Source organism: Eurosta solidaginis, chromosome 4 (assembly GCF_040869045.1).
Source record: "Eurosta solidaginis isolate ZX-2024a chromosome 4, ASM4086904v1, whole genome shotgun sequence".
Taxonomy (NCBI): domain Eukaryota; kingdom Metazoa; phylum Arthropoda; class Insecta; order Diptera; family Tephritidae; genus Eurosta; species Eurosta solidaginis.
The window spans coordinates 18,912,296-18,928,058 of record NC_090322.1 but is presented as its reverse complement, the minus strand read 5'-3'; the positions used below and the strand labels follow the sequence as shown (position 1 = coordinate 18,928,058).

Here is a 15,763-nt window from a genome sequence, read left to right as displayed (position 1 = left end):
ATTATTATTGTTATGATAAATTTTTTCTTAATTGAAAAAATTTTTAAATTAGAATAGAAGAAAGAAAAAATTTAGACAACTGCCAAAGCTCGTTGTATAGATCCATTTCGGGAACTGCTAAATTCCTTCATCGGCAACGTTTAGGCTCCGCTGCTATAACCATTCAGCCACCACAGCGGTTTTTTGTTTGTCTTCATTAATCCTACTTCTATTCTGGTTCGTGCCAATTGATATTCACAATACTGCGACATCTGTTGCAGAATGGCTGTGAAAATTGGACTTGTTGGTTGGCAATGCTGCCATAGTGTCATATTTTATTGACACTTTTTTCCCCGTGCTCTGGGATGTATTAACAATTTTTGTTGTTATATCGGCCTACTGATTTTAAGATCGCGGGTTCGAATCGAGCTCAAGGCCTAACAATAATTTTTTTATCATTATTATTGTTATGATAAATTTTTTCTTAATTGAAAAAATTTTTAAATTAGAATAGAAGAAAGAAAAAATTTAGACAACTGCCAAAGCTCGTTGTATAGATCCATTTCGGGAACTGCTAAATTCCTTCATCGGCAACGTTTAGGCTCCGCTGCTATAACCATTCAGCCACCACAGCGGTTTTTTGTTTGTCTTCATTAATCCTACTTCTATTCTGGTTCGTGCCAATTGATATTCACAACACTGCGACATCTGTTGCAGAATGGCTGTGAAAATTGGACTTGTTTGTTGGCAATGCTGCCATAGTGTCATATTTTATTGACACTTTTTTCCCCGTGCTCTGGGATGTATTAACAATTTTTGTTGTTATATCGGCCTACTGATTTTAAGATCGCGGGTTCGAATCGAGCTCAAGGCCTAACAATAATTTTTTTATCATTATTATTGTTATGATAAATTTTTTCTTAATTGAAAAAATTTTTAAATTAGAATAGAAGAAAGAAAAAATTTAGACAACTGCCAAAGCTCGTTGTATAGATCCATTTCGGGAACTGCTAAATTCCTTCATCGGCAACGTTTAGGCTCCGCTGCTATAACCATTCAGCCACCACAGCGGTTTTTTGTTTGTCTTCATTAATCCTACTTCTATTCTGGTTCGTGCCAATTGATATTCACAACACTGCGACATCTGTTGCAGAATGGCTGTGAAAATTGGACTTGTTTGTTGGCAATGCTGCCATAGTGTCATATTTTATTGACACTTTTTTCCCCGTGCTCTGGGATGTATTAACAATTTTTGTTGTTATATCGGCCTACTGATTTTAAGATCGCGGGTTCGAATCGAGCTCAAGGCCTAACAATAATTTTTTTTATCATTATTATTGTTATGATAAATTTTTTCTTAATTGAAAAAATTTTTAAATTAGAATAGAAGAAAGAAAAAATTTAGACAACTGCCAAAGCTCGTTGTATAGATCCATTTCGGGAACTGCTAAATTCCTTCATCGGCAACGTTTAGGCTCCGCTGCTATAACCATTCAGCCACCACAGCGGTTTTTTGTTTGTCTTCATTAATCCTACTTCTATTCTGGTTCGTGCCAATTGATATTCACAACACTGCGACATCTGTTGCAGAATGGCTGTGAAAATTGGACTTGTTTGTTGGCAATGCTGCCATAGTGTCATATTTTATTGACACTTTTTTCCCTGTGCTCTGGTATGTATTAACAATTTTTGTTGTTATATCGGCCTACTGATTTTAAGATCGCGGGTTCGAATCGAGCTCAAGGCCTAACAATAAAATATGACACTATGGCAGCATTGCCAACAAACAAGTCCAATTTTCACAGCCATTCTGCAACAGATGTCGCAGTGTTGTGAATATCAATTGGCACGAACCAGAATAGAAGTAGGATTAATGAAGACAAACAAAAAACCGCTGTGGTGGCTGAATGGTTATAGCAGCAGAGCCTAAACGTTGCCGATGAAGGAATTTAGCAGTTCCCGAAATGGATCTATACAACGAGCTTTGGCAGTTGTCTAAATTTTTTCTTTCTTCTATTCTAATTTAAAAATTTTTTCAATTAAGAAAAAATTTATCATAACAATAATAATGATAAAAAAATTATTGTTAGGCCTTGAGCTCGATTCGAACCCGCGATCTTAAAATCAGTAGGCCGATATAACAACAAAAATTGTTAATACATCCCAGAGCACGGGGAAAAAAGTGTCAATAAAATATGACACTATGGCAGCATTGCCAACAAACAAGTCCAATTTTCACAGCCATTCTGCAACAGATGTCGCAGTGTTGTGAATATCAATTGGCACGAACCAGAATAGAAGTAGGATTAATGAAGACAAACAAAAAACCGCTGTGGTGGCTGAATGGTTATAGCAGCGGAGCCTAAACGTTGCCGATGAAGGAATTTAGCAGTTCCCGAAATGGATCTATACAACGAGCTTTGGCAGTTGTCTAAATTTTTTCTTTCTTCTATTCTAATTTAAAAATTTTTTCAATTAAGAAAAAATTTATCATAACAATAATAATGATAAAAAAATTATTGTTAGGCCTTGAGCTCGATTCGAACCCGCGATCTTAAAATCAGTAGGCCGATATAACAACAAAAATTGTTAATACATCCCAGAGCACGGGGAAAAAAGTGTCAATAAAATATGACACTATGGCAGCATTGCCAACAAACAAGTCCAATTTTCACAGCCATTCTGCAACAGATGTCGCAGTGTTGTGAATATCAATTGGCACGAACCAGAATAGAAGTAGGATTAATGAAGACAAACAAAAAACCGCTGTGGTGGCTGAATGGTTATAGCAGCGGAGCCTAAACGTTGCCGATGAAGGAATTTAGCAGTTCCCGAAATGGATCTATACAACGAGCTTTGGCAGTTGTCTAAATTTTTTCTTTCTTCTATTCTAATTTAAAAATTTTTTCAATTAAGAAAAAATTTATCATAACAATAATAATGATAAAAAAATTATTGTTAGGCCTTGAGCTCGATTCGAACCCGCGATCTTAAAATCAGTAGGCCGATATAACAACAAAAATTGTTAATACATCCCAGAGCACGGGGAAAAAAGTGTCAATAAAATATGACACTATGGCAGCATTGCCAACAAACAAGTCCAATTTTCACAGCCATTCTGCAACAGATGTCGCAGTGTTGTGAATATCAATTGGCACGAACCAGAATAGAAGTAGGATTAATGAAGACAAACAAAAAACCGCTGTGGTGGCTGAATGGTTATAGCAGCGGAGCCTAAACGTTGCCGATGAAGGAATTTAGCAGTTCCCGAAATGGATCTATACAACGAGCTTTGGCAGTTGTCTAAATTTTTTCTTTCTTCTATTCTAATTTAAAAATTTTTTCAATTAAGAAAAAATTTATCATAACAATAATAATGATAAAAAAATTATTGTTAGGCCTTGAGCTCGATTCGAACCCGCGATCTTAAAATCAGTAGGCCGATATAACAACAAAAATTGTTAATACATCCCAGAGCACGGGGAAAAAAGTGTCAATAAAATATGACACTATGGCAGCATTGCCAACAAACAAGTCCAATTTTCACAGCCATTCTGCAACAGATGTCGCAGTGTTGTGAATATCAATTGGCACGAACCAGAATAGAAGTAGGATTAATGAAGACAAACAAAAAACCGCTGTGGTGGCTGAATGGTTATAGCAGCGGAGCCTAAACGTTGCCGATGAAGGAATTTAGCAGTTCCCGAAATGGATCTATACAACGAGCTTTGGCAGTTGTCTAAATTTTTTCTTTCTTCTATTCTAATTTAAAAATTTTTTCAATTAAGAAAAAATTTATCATAACAATAATAATGATAAAAAAATTATTGTTAGGCCTTGAGCTCGATTCGAACCCGCGATCTTAAAATCAGTAGGCCGATATAACAACAAAAATTATTATTACTTTGCGTCATTAAAAAAAATCGTGAGATAAAAAAACGTATGGTGGTACTTTTATGTACGAATCTGGCAACACTAACTTTATCTAAGTTAGAAAAATTATGCGAAAAGAGAAATGAATAATGCGTATATCATGCGCTCGCCAACACAGCATAACCAAAAATTATGTGAGGGAAATAACAAAAACAAAGTTCACTCAACACTTACAGCTCCAACGTTGAAAGATCTTTCAGCAGAGGACCTGGAACAAAATGTATACTGGAAATCGAAAATTATTAACATCTAAACTTGTTGTTGTTTTCGGTTTATATGTTAAACAAAAACAAAAAAAATTTATTTATTTCCCTTTCCTGTGTAGTCTTCGAACTACATAATTTATTAAAAATCACAATGAGGTGAAACTTTACCGATGCTATGAGAATTATACGCATTCGAAAAATCGCATGCGATTTTCTTTTGTATCACACTTTATCGCGCATTTAATAATACAAAGTTAATGTATGGAACACAAACAAACTATTTAATCGAATCCATAATTATTTGACTAATATTTATTACACTTTAACTCTAAATTCCGTTTTTATTTACTTTCTTGAAAATTTATTAACATAATTTCTAAACATTTTCTCTCTAATCAAAATACTAGTTACACACCAAAAATTCCCTCACTGATATAGGTATGCGCTAGTATACATATTTATATGTGTATACTTTGTGAATATTTAGGTAAACATATTTTATTTCACATTATTTTATGTATTTTTAGTTTTTAATGATTTTTAACACAATTTTTAAAAGCTAATGATTTAATATGTATTTTCTAACTCTCTTTTTTTCCAATAGGATGATTAAATGTATGTACCTACACCTTACATTTATATATTAATTTTTCCACATTTTTAGCAAAAATTAAGAATTATGGAATTTTCTTTTCTTTCTTTTTCTTTAAATTTCTAAGAAAACAAGATTTAAATTTTAATCAAAAGTTTTAGAAATAGGAACAATATTTCATGTTCGGAAAATTAAATTTTTTCTTTTTAAAGCTAAGTAAAAACTTGGCGAACTTCACTCTTTTATGCACTAGGGAATATGACGCATCCAAAGTAAAGATGAAATGAGGGAAAATATCCACAGGAACTCGTCCTCGGATGATGAAACTCCATGCTGGATTTCGGGAAACCTTTCCATTTTTGAAAGTTGTAGAATATTATAATTAATTTCGTCGATTAAAATATCGCGAATTTTATAAATTATTTTATTTCGATTATCGCGACCATTTCGAAGCGACTTTTAAGCGTGGCTTTCGATTTTGAAAAAAAACCACGTGAGTCACACTTTAGACTCAGAAATTTCACACGGTAGCGAAGCTCGAATTAAAAAATATGAGATCTTAACTCTTTGAAAGATCAAACTTAAAGGGGCCGAACCACTGCGTTCTTCAGCTTAGCTTACCGCAACTTGCGGGACTTTTTTGTTCTTGCTTAATCATCGCGAGTGGCGTGATTTCAAGATCTTAAAAAAAAAAAAGACATAATGATAAATGTTAGTGTAAACATTAATATGGTTTACAAGTGGCAATTCCTAGATTAGCAAATGACAAAACCGGAAGTTCGAGTGTTTCGATATGAAAGTAATTCGAAATTCGGTACTTCTAATTAGAATTTAACTTTAATAAGGTAAAGTAATGTAGGTATAACTAAATAAGAACTAAAATCATAGATTAAAATAATAAAGATAAAGCAGATATTGTAGGTATAAATAACATAGTTTTAATTAGTAATAAAAGCATAGATATGGTAGGTATATAAAAAAATGTAGATATAGTTGTACTAAAATTCAATCAAAAATTTTGATTGGAAGCTTATGTAGTCTGTCAAGTAGAATTATAGTTAATGTGAAATAGGAATGTTAATTCGGCTACAACCGCCACTACAAGGTGCTGGAGGGTGACAAACAGCCCAATGGTGCTGCGAGTCCTACAGATAAACCTCCAACACAGTAAAGTGGCGTAGAGCGAACTCCTCCTAACCCTTGAGGAGGGTTCGTTTGACGTGCCGCTGATCCAGGAGCCGTGGCTCTCATCGGGAGGAAAGGTTTCTGGACTTAGCGCGCGGGTTTGGCGTTTATTACGCGCAAACGGAAGGACGGGTGCGAGCTGTAGTAATGGTATTCATATATGCTGCCTAATTACACCACTGAGGACCTCGTAGCAGTAGCCGTTGAGCAAAAGAATAAGCCGGCATTTATCCTGGCGTCCTGCTACATGGCCCATGCTGCGGAGGTTCAACCGATGGAGTGCAAAAGGCTAGTACAGGAGGGAAGGGCACAAAGGGCGGTTGATCATAGGCGCAAATGCAAATGCGCACCACAATGCGTGTGGAGGAGCAGATACGAACTAGAGAGGCGAATCTCTATTTTGTTACATCCTGCAAAGCAATTTGCAGATAGCCAACAGGGAAATGTCCCTACATACATTGGTCCAACATCCAGTAATGTTCTGAATATTACATTGAGCTCCGAGCTGATATATAAAGGTATGATTGGATCATTCTTGATAGACCATCCTTCTCCGACCATGCGTATATCAGCTTCAGCATCCCCCTAAAGAGGGTAGAGAAGGGACGAACCTTTAGAAACCCTAGGTCAACGAACTGAAATTCCAGAAACATGTAGAAACAAAACTGGGACAACCCAAAGAGGTTGCTAATGTAGAGGAACTCGAGGAGTCGAATGAATTCCTAACAAGGACGCTTATGACTGCGTATAACAAAGCTTGCCCTCTAAGAAGATTCAGAGGAAAAAGCAAAGCCGCCATGGTGGAGCAATGAGCTGAGTCTTCTAAGAAGACAGAAAAAAGAAATGTTTAAGCTCGCAAAGACCGCGGAAAGCGAAGCGTGTCGAGACGAGTACAGGGATCTACTGAGGATCTACAAGCGTGAAATTACCAAGGCGAAGAGAAACTCCTGGAGAAGTTTCTGTACGGACATAGAGTGCTCCAGCGAAACAGCACGGTTGAAAAAAGTCCTAGCAAAGGGAAACATAGTGCCAGGGACTAATAAAGAAAGAGAACGGGGAATGGTCACGTAATAGTGAGGAATCCCTTGAGGTGCTTCTCGACACACATTTCCCATCCGGAGACGGTTTAGAAGAGCCAGCAGACATCACTCACACTTCGATTACGGAGCTAGTAGTGCCGGGCTTGGTGACCGATACCAAGATCGAGTGGGCAGTGAAGACGTTTTCTAAGTTTAAATCGCCTGGCCCAGATGGTATATTCCCGGCCATGCTACAAGTCTCAAGTAGGGCGGTCGCGGTATGGCTTAAAATAATATTCGATTGGTGCATAGGACTGAGTCATGTACCGCACTCTTGGAGAACTGCTCGTGTAGCTTTCCTACCAAAGGCGGGAAAGATCGGTCACGTGTATGCCAAATTATATATACCCATTAGCTTAACATCATTTCTGCTCAAACCTTTGAGAGGCTGATAGATGTGTACATAAAGTCCAACGTGGATGAAAAGCTGCTCTCCACAACACAGCATGCGTACACCAAAGGCAAGTCGGTAGACACCACATTGCATAGGGTGAGCATAGAGAAATCCCTGGAATATAAGGAGTATGCTCTAGGAGTCTTCTTGGACATCGCCGGGGCTTTCAATAATGTTGCAAAATGGGCGATTATAGATGGTCTTAATTACATTAAAGTACATCCTGCCTTAATCAGATGGATCGGCTGCATGTTAAATTGCAGAAAGATTACATCGCAATGGGGATTGTACGAGGCCACGAAATCAGTGGACATAGGCACGCCGCAGGGAGGGGCGCTATCACCTCTTCTGTGGACGCTGGTCATCAACCAACTGTTCAGGCGTAAAACTTACGGCTTACGCAGATGACGTTGCAATTGTCATAAGTGGGAAGTGCCTTCCAACGATTAGTTCTTTGATGGATCGGGCGCTTCGGGATATTCATACCTGGGCATCTAATTTCGGGTTGAAAGTCAATGCGGGGAAGACGGATATGGTCTTGTTTACAAAGAGGTACAAGGTCTCAAATTGGACAAGGCCTAAGCTAGGAGAGTGACCTTACAGGAGAAACCTTGCACAAAATATCTAGGAATCATCCTAGACAGTAAGCTGTCATGGAAGCTCAACGTGGAGGAGAGGGTGAAGAAGGCTTCAACGGCACTTTATGCATGTAAAATAATGCTGGGGTGTACGTGGGGCTTATCGCCCTCTCTTTCTCATTGGGTTTTTACAGCAATTGTAAGCCCTATCATATACTATAGAGTTCTTGTTTGGTGGAAAGCCACACAAAAAACAACCTACCTCAAAAAATTAGAGGGGGTATGCAGATTATCGATGCTTAGCATTACGGGAGCCCTGAAAATAACCCCGACGGCTGCACTGTATGCCATTCTGCACATTCCACCTGTAGACCTGGTAGCAAAGAACAAAGCATCAACGACCGCAACCAGGCTCGGTGCCTCGGGGCAGCTAGAGCGCCGACCATATGGCCATAGTATAGCGTCATCAATCAGAAGACGAACAGACTACCTGATTCCCTATCTGCGCTTCGAGGGAGATCTTAAGGCCACAGTAGAGGTGGACGGTTGGCGCAAGGGTGCGCAAATGGCGGACGAGGCGATACATGTGTACACCGATGGTTCCAAAGTGGTGGAAGGAGTAGGGTCTGCGGTATACTGCGCTGAATAAGCAGATCCTACAGGCTGCCGGATTACTGTAGCGTTTTCCAAGCGGAAATATTAGCCGTAACCAAAGCAGTAGAAACCCTGGAAGAGAATAGCTTAAGCTGCAACCGTGTTAACTTTTATATTGACAGACAAGCAGCAATTAAGGCAATACTATCGCATAGCACAACATCTAAGTGCGTGTTAGAGTGTAAGCAGTTTCTGGAGAGAATCGGGACGGGGAGAAGCATACATCTATATTGGGTCCCAGGGCATACGGGAATACATGGGAATGAAAAAGCGGATGAACTAGCTAAAAAGAGCGCATCCTTTGAAGCTTGCTCCGCAGACGTCCCAATCATACTGGGCGAGATTAAGCGAAGGCGAAAGGTGCACATGATCGACCAAGCGGGAAAGGCGTGGGTTCAAGCGCGGGGCTGTAAAGTGTCGAAGATTATGTGTAGGCCTTACAACCTTAGACTAACAAAGTTACCTCTATCATTAAAAAGAGAGGACTTTAGACTCATGACGGGTATTCTGACTGGACACTGCCTTCTGGCGTCACATGTCTTTAAATTAGACTTGGTCAGTGATAACAGATGTAGGAAGTGCGGGTTGGAGGAGGAAACGATCGAGCACGTTCTGTGCTCGTGCCCTGCACTTGCCAGGCTAAGACTTCAGCTATTAGGAGTGTTACAGCTGTCAGATCTAGAAGCAGCAAGTGGCTTAAGTCCTAGGAAGCTTCTAGTATTTGCCAAGAGGGCGGAGTTATTTTGTTTATTTATTTATTTATTACAGCTTATAAGCCTAGATTAATAACTCCATATCACATATTACATATTATATGAGATCTCTTCTATCTATCTTATTGCAGTTGTACGACAATATGATATTAATTTCTTCTAAAATACATTCAGCTCTTCACAGTTTCTTATATCTATAGGAAGTTCATTAAATCTTTTTAATCCTTTGTAAAATAAGTTGAGCTGTCCGCTTTCTGTGGTAAAGAGCGGAAGCCTAAAATTATTCTTATTTCTAGTATTAATATTGTGAATATCTTTTTGGTATGCAATATTATTGCTCAAATACTCCGGTAAATTCCCTTGTTTAATATTAAAAACAAAAATCATTACAAAATAAAGTATACGCTGTTTAACACTAAGCCATTGTAATATGTTCAGCATATCACTTGTCGGAGTATCACGTTCTTTATTTAATATAAATCTCATCGCCTTATTTTGCATTTTCTGTAAGCTATCTATTATGTTATCTGCCACCAGAAGCAGTATGGTAGGGCAGTAAGTAAAATGGGGCTCCACTATAGTTCTATATACTAAGATCTTGTGCTTCTTCGATACGTATTTGCATGACCTGTACAGGAAACCTATTTTTTTAGCAATCTTTTGCTTAAGACCATTTATGTGGTCTTCAAATTTCAATCTATTATCAATAACTATACCTAAATATTTTAGTTTTGACACTTCCATAAGTACACTGTTGTCTATTTTTAGTTCATAACTGTTACTAACGGGTGTTATACTCAGAATCATATACTTGGTCTTATCGGCATTTATCTTTAATTTGTTTTGGCACGTCCATAGGTATATATTATCTAGGACTGATTGCATTTTTTGCATAGCTATATTAAAATTTTTATCGCTTATCAAAATGAGAGTATCATCTGCAAACAACTTTAAGTTACAATGCTTTACTGATTTAATTATATCATTTATATATATTTTAAACAATATTGGTGCAAGTACTGATCGTTGTGGAAGGCCTATATCGACTGGTGTTTCATTTGAGAGAAATGTTCCATTTACTAGTGTTCTTTGGCGGCGATTTGCGAAGTAACTTTTGAACCATGCAAGCGCTTTATCTCTCACTCCAATGCTGTAAAGTTTTTCTATCATAATTTGTTGAGATATTGTTTCGAACGCTCGTTTTAGTTGGTTTTTCCATTCAAAAACAATTGAGTTTAAAACAGACTCGCAAGAATATTTTTTTCGAAACCCAGATTGCTCTGGTATTACAATTTTGTTCAACTCCAGGTACTGTTCCAGCTGTTCTTTTACAATTGATTCAATGATTTTTTCATCGGCCGGCAAGGTATTTATGGGTCGCATTTCATTAGATTTTATAGTATTTTTAACTTTTTGAATAGGTATAACTGTTGTTAGCTTCCAAAAGTCTGGCATTGTACCAGTTCTGAAGCTTTCATTAATAATATTCGCATAAAAGTATCCCGTGTACATAACAGAGTCTTTAATGACACCTTCCGTAATAAGATTATTTCCGCCTATCTTATGTTTAAACTTCTTAACAATTTGTGTCACTGTATCGACAGTCACTTCATCAAATTCGAAGTAGCTGGTCACGTTGTATTCGTGGTTAAAGTTATTTGTGACTATTTCAATGTCATTGTTTATACCTTTTATACTCTTAACGAAAAATATATTAAGATTATTAGATATATCTTTTCCATCTTCATATACTTTATTATCGATTTCGATCTTCAACTTGTTTTTCAAAAGTTAAACATTTCATGGCTTGAGCCATAACATCATTTATTATTCGAACTTTTTCTTCGACTGATACCATATTCATTAAACTCAGGTTATAGTTTCGGAATATATTCCAAAGATTCTCAGCACTGTAGTATTCCCATGAGCTTATACACTTTTTTAAACGCATTTGGTATTCTTTCTCTGATATCTGATTAAACCTAATTGTTTCGTGGTCAGATATTTTATTTTCTTCAAGTCTCTCACAATTAATGTTATCACTATTAGAGTATAATAAATCAATCCTTGTTTGGGAGGTTTCTGTGATTCGGGTATTGAAATCTATTTTTTGGGTCATGCATACATTTGCTAGAGTGTCATTTAAGCTATTTCGAATTGTAGTATTTCTGTTCATGTCTATATTGAAATCTCCTACAAGAATATTACTCTCAGTTGGTACAAATTTCACTAAAATACTTTCATTTAATATATAAAATCAATGTCATTGCTATTGGGTGAATGATATAATACTCCGACACACCATTTTGTACCACTGTTCCTTATTTTAATAATTATACACCACACATTTTGGCTTATACTGCTGTTGTATATATATAACATAGGTCCTGGTTTTTGATAGGGGTTTTCAGTTTGGTCGTTAAAACAAACTTCTGGTAACACTACGGACTCAATCAGTCTATGTGAGGTCCTCATGGACCGGATAGTTCAACCTAACCTAACCTAACCTCTGCAAGTGGGCCTAAAAACCTAAAATGTTTTAAGACCGTGTTTAAATTTGAACATACTCGACGTTTTAGTAGCCAAAAAATAGTTTAGTTACAAAGTTAAAATCCTCGCTTTCTTTTAATATCAAAAAACAAACTCTTTTTTTATTGTCTTGATTACGTGTGTTTTTTTTTTTTCAGATACAAAAACATACGTAGCAAGAACTGCCAATACCCGTGCGATATTTGTGGCAAACCTTTTAAATCAACATGGCATTTAAATAGACATGAAAGAAGTCATAGCGGCGAAAAGCCCCATAAATGTGATTTTTGTGAAAAGCGGTAAGTTATTATAAAAATCCCCATCAAATTTTTTCTAGCTTTATTTTCTGCCTATGTTAAACAGATTTCCAGAAGCTGAGTACCTAAGGCAGCATATGCGTACTCATACCGGTGAAAAACCATATAAATGCAAATATTGCGAACGGTGCTTTACGACGAAAAATTTACTGAAATCGCATTTACGTGGTGTACATCTGGGTGATAATGTACATAGATGTAAGTTTTGTCCCTTAGCTTTTCGTTTTGTTTCGGAGCTACGGTTACACTCAACTACGCATACAGACGAAGATCCAGAGACGAGTGAGCGAAATATGGCAGCTTTAAAGGAAGAAGAGGCTAAAATGAAAGTAAATAGGTAAAATGGCATTCATAAACCCCGTAAATGTGATCTTATATTAAGGTTAATTTCTCCGTAAAGCGCGGAGTCCAGGGCCGGTATCGTGTTATATGATCCGTGATCGAAAACAATTTTTTGTATCGCAACTGCTACGTTACTGCCTGTTCTTAAGGTAAGGGACGGTGGCAAGCAGGCATGCTTGCGAGCCCTGGCTAGCTCGTCGGTTGGGGGGTTTTTTCCACCGCCCTCGCCTACAGTACCCGTAAACAAAAAAAGAGGGATTCACGCCTGTGTGTACATATAGAGATAGGGTGAGAAATTGACAAGGTGATAGGAAAGTGAAGGCCCGTCCAGGTCAGGTGGAGTCTACCCTCCCCCTTCTACATATGGAATGTAGCCTGGGGCTTCGCTATGACTCCTTATCCCGAGCGAAGCCCCCTTTGCCTGACAATAGTCCGTCCGTCAAATGTCTAAAAAGTCCCTAATTACCCTCAAATTTGTCCATGTCAGTCGACATACCCACGCCCCTCTTCCGCACCTGCGCAACGCCTACACCAAACAAAAGTGGAATCCTATCTACTCATAGTGGTATTTCAACCCTTTAACCCAAAGAAAATACCGAAGAATAGAAATAATCCAAATCGATTGTTTGTTTTTTTTTTGAACGTTATAAACGTATTTCTTAATGTATATTTCAGATAATAAACAAATCCAACAAAAAGCAATTTAATGGTTCTTAAGCCTATGTGCCTAAACCTCTAACAATTATATAACGAAGAATTCAACTCAAATTTCAAGTTTATGCTTAAACTAGCTAAGAGGTATTTTCTAACTTTTCGCCAATTGTTACTGTTAGATTATATACACTATAATGCAACCCTGGTTCACTACTCTCTTCAATTGTTAATTTGCTTTACATGTTCATTCTTTGATCATACGATTCATGGTATGTATAACTATATGGATTATTACATACTTTTAATAAATTGTGAACCGTTCATCTGCAACAACGTGTTTTTTACTTCTACTGCTTAAAAAGGCTAACAGGGTTATGGGCCCAGGCTTTGTCAATTAGAAACTGTAAAATTTTTTTATAAAAAATAAAAAGTTGTTAAACGTTTGTTGCAAAAAAATTAATAGTGAATTCTTTGTGAATCAAAAATGAACGGCATAAATATCGAAAAACTTGACGGAGAAAACTATTCATCCTGGTGTGTCCAGATGAAAAGCTTATTAATAACGCTTGATTGCTGGTATCCTGTTGAGACTACGTGTCTAGAAGAATGGAGTGCCGCTGAAAAGGCTGTTTTCAGTAAGGCTGATAAAAAGGCATTGGCCTTGATTACGTTAAATGTGAAAAGCTCAGAACTCTTGCATATTAAGGGGTGTGCATTGTCCAAAACGGCTTGGGAGAAGTTGGACGAAATATATAACGCGCGCGGCCCTGCAAGAAAAGTGTCTTTATTCAAGAGCTTGGTTCGTTTTCAAATTCAACGCAGCGAGAAATTTTCCACGCAAATTAATAAATTTTGTATGATAGTTGAAAGCCTTCGTGAGCTTCAATTATCTATACCAGATGATCTTTTGTCCATATTGTTGCTTTGTGCTTTGCCGGATGAAATGGAAAATTTCGTAGTCGCCATTGAGTCTAGAGATGTTCTTCCGTCTTTAGTGCAGCTGAAATGTAAATTGTTAGAAGAAGAGCATCGCCGAATGTCAAATATCGCTTCTGGAAATAACTTAGAAGCTGAACGTGTGCTGTCTGTAAATTCAACCAGGAGTAAGTCGAATAAACGTCATGAGAGACGCAGGTGTTACACATGCGGTGTAAAAGGGCATATAAGTACCCAATGCAAAAGCAAGAGGAAGCGAAACGAGCAAGTAAGTAATGCGGTTTTGGGAATAAGCAGTGCGAGCAACAACAAAACAGGTCAATTCATACTGGACAGTGGTGCATCTAGTCACATGTGTTGTGAGAAACATTTATTTACTGAACTAAGTGAATGCGATGATGAGGTTATGTTAGCCACCGGCGACAAAGTAAAAGTTCATGCTATTGGTAATGTAAAATTAAAATCAGAATTTTCTGACATTACGTTAATAGATGTATTTTATGTTCCACAATTAAACTCTAATTTTTTGTCTGTTGCAAAAATAGTTGAGAGGGGTAACAAAGTGTTGTTTTTGAATGACAAAGCCATTGTTAAGAATAAAACTAATTATATTTTATTTAATGCACATTTGAAAAATAATATTTATGTAGCATCAGTGTATAAGAAAAATGAAAATGTCGCAATGAATGTAAATAGTGAGAAGTCATGCGAAAAAATTAAGCTATGGCATCAACGCTTTGGTCACTTAAATTGTGGAGACTTAGTTAAACTTTTTAATGAAAATATGCTGAAGAGCGAAGAGAAGCTAGGCAAAGTAGAATGTTTTGATTGTAGTGTTTGTGCCCTGTGTAAAATTAAGAAAAACAGCTTCTCTAGCTACAAGAGAATTTTGTCAAATCAGCCATTAGAAATTGTTCACCCGGACTTATGTGGTCCGATGAGAGTTAGGTCAGAAAGTGGCTCCCTTTATTTTATGTCTTTCATAGACGACTACACTAGATATGCGCATATTTATTTTCTAAAGCAGAAATTTGAATCACTTGAATGTTTGAAAGATTTCGTGGCTAGAGCTGAAAATCAAACCGGTAAACGCTTAAAAATTCTAAGAAGTGATAACGGCAGGGAATATGTTAATAAAGAAGTAAAAGCATATTTGAGTATGAAGGGCATTACTCACCAAACAACTATACCGTATACGCCGGAGCAAAACGGCGTAGCAGAACGCTTCAACAGAACTGTCGTTGAGATGGCGCGTTGTCTGTTGGAACAATCACAATTACCGCACAGTTTGTGGTCTGAGGCAATCAATACGGCCACTTATATTCGTAACCGATCGCCGTCTAAGAGTTTAAAGAGTAATACTCCATTTGAGCGATGGGTGGGGCGAAAGCCATATGTTGGTGAAATGAAGGTATTCGGCTGTGACGCCGTTATATTAGACAAAAAGCTTGGGAAATCTAAATTTGAGCGAAGAGGTGACATGGTGAAGTTCGTTGGGTATGCGAGAGAGTCCAAGGCATACAGATTTTATAATTGTCACACTAAGTCTATTAGCGTAGCAAGAGATGCTATATTTTTTGAAAATACAAAAACAAGTGGTAGCGCTCAATCAGACGAAAGTAGCGGGCAAGGGCAAAATGACATTTTACCTTTACTTTGTGAGCAAGATGTA

The 15,763-nt window shown here is 37.3% G+C and overlaps 1 protein-coding gene across 1 annotated transcript in view; it reads left to right on the top strand.

Annotated features, from left to right (window-relative positions):
- Positions 1–15,763, top strand: part of LOC137248419 (zinc finger protein 721-like) — a 169,070-nt gene that overhangs the window by 47,071 nt on the left and 106,236 nt on the right. Inside the window, exons 4-5 of the mRNA XM_067779357.1 lie at positions 12,001–12,141; positions 12,206–12,496. Coding sequence (XP_067635458.1) covers positions 12,001–12,141; positions 12,206–12,496 — 432 coding nt within the window. The remainder of the gene's footprint in view (positions 1–12,000; positions 12,142–12,205; positions 12,497–15,763) is intronic.